Source organism: Octopus bimaculoides, chromosome 23 (assembly GCF_001194135.2).
Source record: "Octopus bimaculoides isolate UCB-OBI-ISO-001 chromosome 23, ASM119413v2, whole genome shotgun sequence".
Lineage (NCBI taxonomy): Eukaryota > Metazoa > Mollusca > Cephalopoda > Octopoda > Octopodidae > Octopus > Octopus bimaculoides.
Genome location: NC_069003.1, coordinates 7,122,322 through 7,126,400, shown reverse-complemented (window position 1 = coordinate 7,126,400; position 4,079 = coordinate 7,122,322). Strand labels below are relative to the sequence as shown.

General features: G+C 40.5%; 1 protein-coding gene across 1 annotated transcript in view; it reads right to left on the bottom strand.

The window, feature by feature from the left end:
• The window catches only part of LOC128250597 (centrosome-associated protein 350-like), a 30,737-nt gene that overhangs the window by 1,551 nt on the left and 25,107 nt on the right, over positions 1-4,079 (bottom strand). The window contains exon 10 of the mRNA XM_052975971.1: positions 3,791-3,951. Coding sequence (XP_052831931.1) covers positions 3,791-3,951 — 161 coding nt within the window. The remainder of the gene's footprint in view (positions 1-3,790; positions 3,952-4,079) is intronic.

The following is a 4,079-nucleotide window of genomic DNA, read 5'->3' as shown; positions in this document are numbered from 1 at the left end:
CTGTAGTAGTAGTAGTAGTAGTGGTGGTGGTGGTGGTGGTAGTAGTAGTAGTAGTGGCGGTGGTAGTAGTAGTAGTAGTAGTAGTAGTAGTAGTGGCGGTGGTGGTGGTGGTAGTAGTAGTAGTAGTGCTGGTGGTGGTGGTAGTAGTAGTAATGGTGGTGGTAGTGGTGGTGGTGGTGGTGGTGGTAATAGTAGTAGCAGTGGTGGCGGTGGTAGTAGCAGCAGTAGTAATAGCAGTGGAAGCAGCAGCAGCAACAACTGCAGCAAAAAACAACCTCTGCACTGACTACAGCAGCAGCAGCTGCAACAACAACAACAGCAACAACAAGAACAACAACAATAATTGTTCGTCATCATCACAACAATAATTAATTAATTAATTAACAATAATAATAATAATAATAATAATAATAATAATAATAGTGATGATGATGATGATGATGATGACAACAGTAGCAAAGACGTTCTTTGTTAATAATAAATATCACACTCACACACACAGACACACACATTATAAAACCACATGCATGCATGTGATACACACACACTACCACACACACACATATATTACATAAAGAACACACACACACACGTATATATATATATATATACACACATACACATCACACACACACACACACACACACACACATACATACACATAAACACATTAGGTACGTACAGTGTAGGTAAAAAACATGTTTATCTCTTGTCACCGATCAGCTTCCACTGTGCCACTTGACCTGCCCAGCTGTAGCGCCACACTAACCACTCTCTACTTCATCAGCCGACAGTGCCACACCACACCACTCCCTTGGCTGGCTGCTCTACCACCTCGACAACAGCACCGAACATTAAATGCAAGTCTCCGTAAAATGGAAGCTAGCTTTGCAGTTTAGACAAACCGGGAAGAAGGAGGCTGGCAGAGACATCACCAATGGAATCCGTATTGTTCTATGCAGCAGCATCACATCACATATATTCATATACACACATACATAAATATATGCCCATACATATTTATGTATATATATGCGCCCATACATACACACACACACACATATATACATACACACTCAGTTATATACATACAAACACATAAATATATATATGTGTACACAAATACATGCACACATTTACATATATATACATATATATACATATATATATATATATATATATATATATACACATATATATATATATACACACACACACACACAAACATACTCATAAGCAACATTCATATATGTTTGCATACACACAAACATATATACACACACACACATTCATACATACACACCTACATATATACACATACACACACAAACATATACTTACACACATATATACATATATATGTGCGTATATAAACAACAAACATATATATCCACATACACGCTCATACACTCGCACACACACACACACACACACAACTATACGAATATTCATACAAAAAAACATCTGCAGGTTCAAAAACATTCAATTGTCTAACGAACTCCCGTTTTCATTTTAATTAACTCCCCACCTACCTACCCATCTCTCTCTCTCTCTCTCTCGCTCATTCTCTCTCTCTCCGACACATTTCTTGAAGCAGAAGTCTTAGAAGGACATAACATCACATTCAACTGCATTGAACAGAAATTACTAAATAACTAGCACATCCAGTGTGTGTGCAAGGGTGTGTGTGTGTGTGAAGGAGAGATAGAGAGTGTTTGTGTGAGAGAGAGAAAGATAGCGTGTGCGAGTGTGTATGTGTGTGTCTGTGCGTGTGTGAAGGAAAGATAAAGTGTGTGTGTGAGAGAAAAAGTGAGATAGTGTATGCATGTGTGAGAGTGTATGAGAGTAAGCGTGTGTGTCTGTGTGTGAGAGTGTGTGTGTGTGTGTGTGTGTGTGCATATGTAAGCCTGTGTGTGAGAGAGAGAGAGAGTGTATGTGTGTATGTGTGAGACAGAGAGAGAGAGATAGTGTATTGTGTGTGTGTGTGAGTGTGTGCAAGGGAGAAGAAATCATTCACAGACACAATGTCCAATATTGAAAAATGGCAGAAAAATCAATAACTGCATTACAAATACAATCTTCACATTGCAGTTCCTACAGAGCTGTGACCAAAGTCACAGAAAAAAGGACACACACACACACACACACACACATATATATATAAATACAGACACACACAACATACATACTCACATACACACATGTATGTTTGTATAAGAGAAACAGGGAGAGAGAGAGGTGTACACACACACAAACACACACACAGTCTCCATCAGCATTTTACATCCAAGCATGGGTTAGAGGAGTTGTCTTGATCCAACTTGGTTCTTATTCAGACTAACCCTAACCCTCCCAGAAGTGTCAAGTACTACATCTTATCCATATTTTTCCTAATTTTCACTTGATTTCTAAAGCTGGGTACCCTTCCTTAACACCCATTGCGTTACAGAGTGTACCAAGGTGGAAGGAGGGATTTTATTGTAGTACACCATGACAAAAGATAACCACGACCTTGACTAGAATAATGGGTCCTCTCAACCCTTTGCTGTTTCTGATCACCTGCCGGCTGTTTTACAGTGCGCACAGGGTGTATTGTAGAAAGGCATCCGTGCCAGTGAGGCTGCCACGTGCCCCACAAAATGTAATCCCCTCTACCTATGGAGCTTCTGTTTGTCTTTTGCAACATGGAGAAGAGAAACGGTGATAGAGAGAGAGACAGAGAGGGAGAAACAGAGAGAGAGAGGTGCCGGAAGAACTAGGGCCAGTTGTGGGAAGAGATGACAGTTGGAGAGGCATCAGAAGATTACACACACACCCATGCTAGCATGGAAAGCGGACGTTAAACGAAACACACACATGATATATATAAAAAAAACATTCGTTCTGCGATTTTGCTCAGCTTGGTGAATCTTCTCAAGCATGACATAATGCCAAAGGTTTGGGTCATTGCCTCCGTGAAACCCGACAGCCCAGTTATAAGGATTCAAGAGAATCTAGGCACAACAACACGTAGGATGCCAGAAATGGCTAGGTACAATAATACAGTTTACAATGAGGTAAACAACAATGATGATGACACCGATGATAATGACAATGACGATGATGACAACAATGACAATGATTATGATGACATTGACAATGATGACAATGATGATGGCCATCACAAATTTTTAAAATTTTAAACCTTAAGTTTAGCATCAGAAGAGCCCTCTAGTGAGAAGTTTACTCACAGACATCTGGAACCTGGGCAGCTCCATGCCAAACCACCCAATCCATGCCAGCATGGAGAGTGGATGTTAAACAACAACGATGATGATATATATACATATATATCTTATGTACCTGGACCTCACATCTCTCTCTTTCTCCCTCTCACTTTCCAAGTGGGCAAGCCATGTATTCACCTCTTCAGCAAGACACCTACTTCTCCACCTCTATCATAGTTTCTTATTCCTCCAGTCTCTGACCCCACTCAGGTGAGGGGGTCTTATCTTGTGGGTACTTGGCGACCTCACTAGAGCTTGTACCGCATAAAAATACGCCCTGTTGACTGGTTGAAATTAGGAAGGCCGCCATCCAGTTATAGAAACCATGCCAGAACAAGCATAAAACTTAGCAGAGCCCTCTCGCTTGTCAGTTCCTGTCAAACCATACCAGGAAAGGGTACATTAAAAGATGATGAAATGATGATGAGGATGGTGTGTGCGCACGCGTGTGTGTGTGTGTGTGTGTGTGTGTGTAAATGTCTAGATAGTAAAAAAAAAAAAACCATTTCCATTCGTCAACTGACCTCAATCTGTTTCACCAGAGATTCTTCCTGGGCTTTCAGTTTCTCACGGTGTTTATTCCTGCGCTCCCGTCGGAGTCGATCCGCTTCGGCTTTCTTCTTCTTCAAATCTTCGGACAATGCTCGGATCCTCACTTCGATGTCACTGACGTCCGACAGAGTTTCTGCAACACAACAAAAAACAGGAACATGACACTTCTCTCTCTCTCTTTCTCTTACAATACATACATATATATACACATGCATGTATGCATATATATATATATATATATATATATATACACACACACAT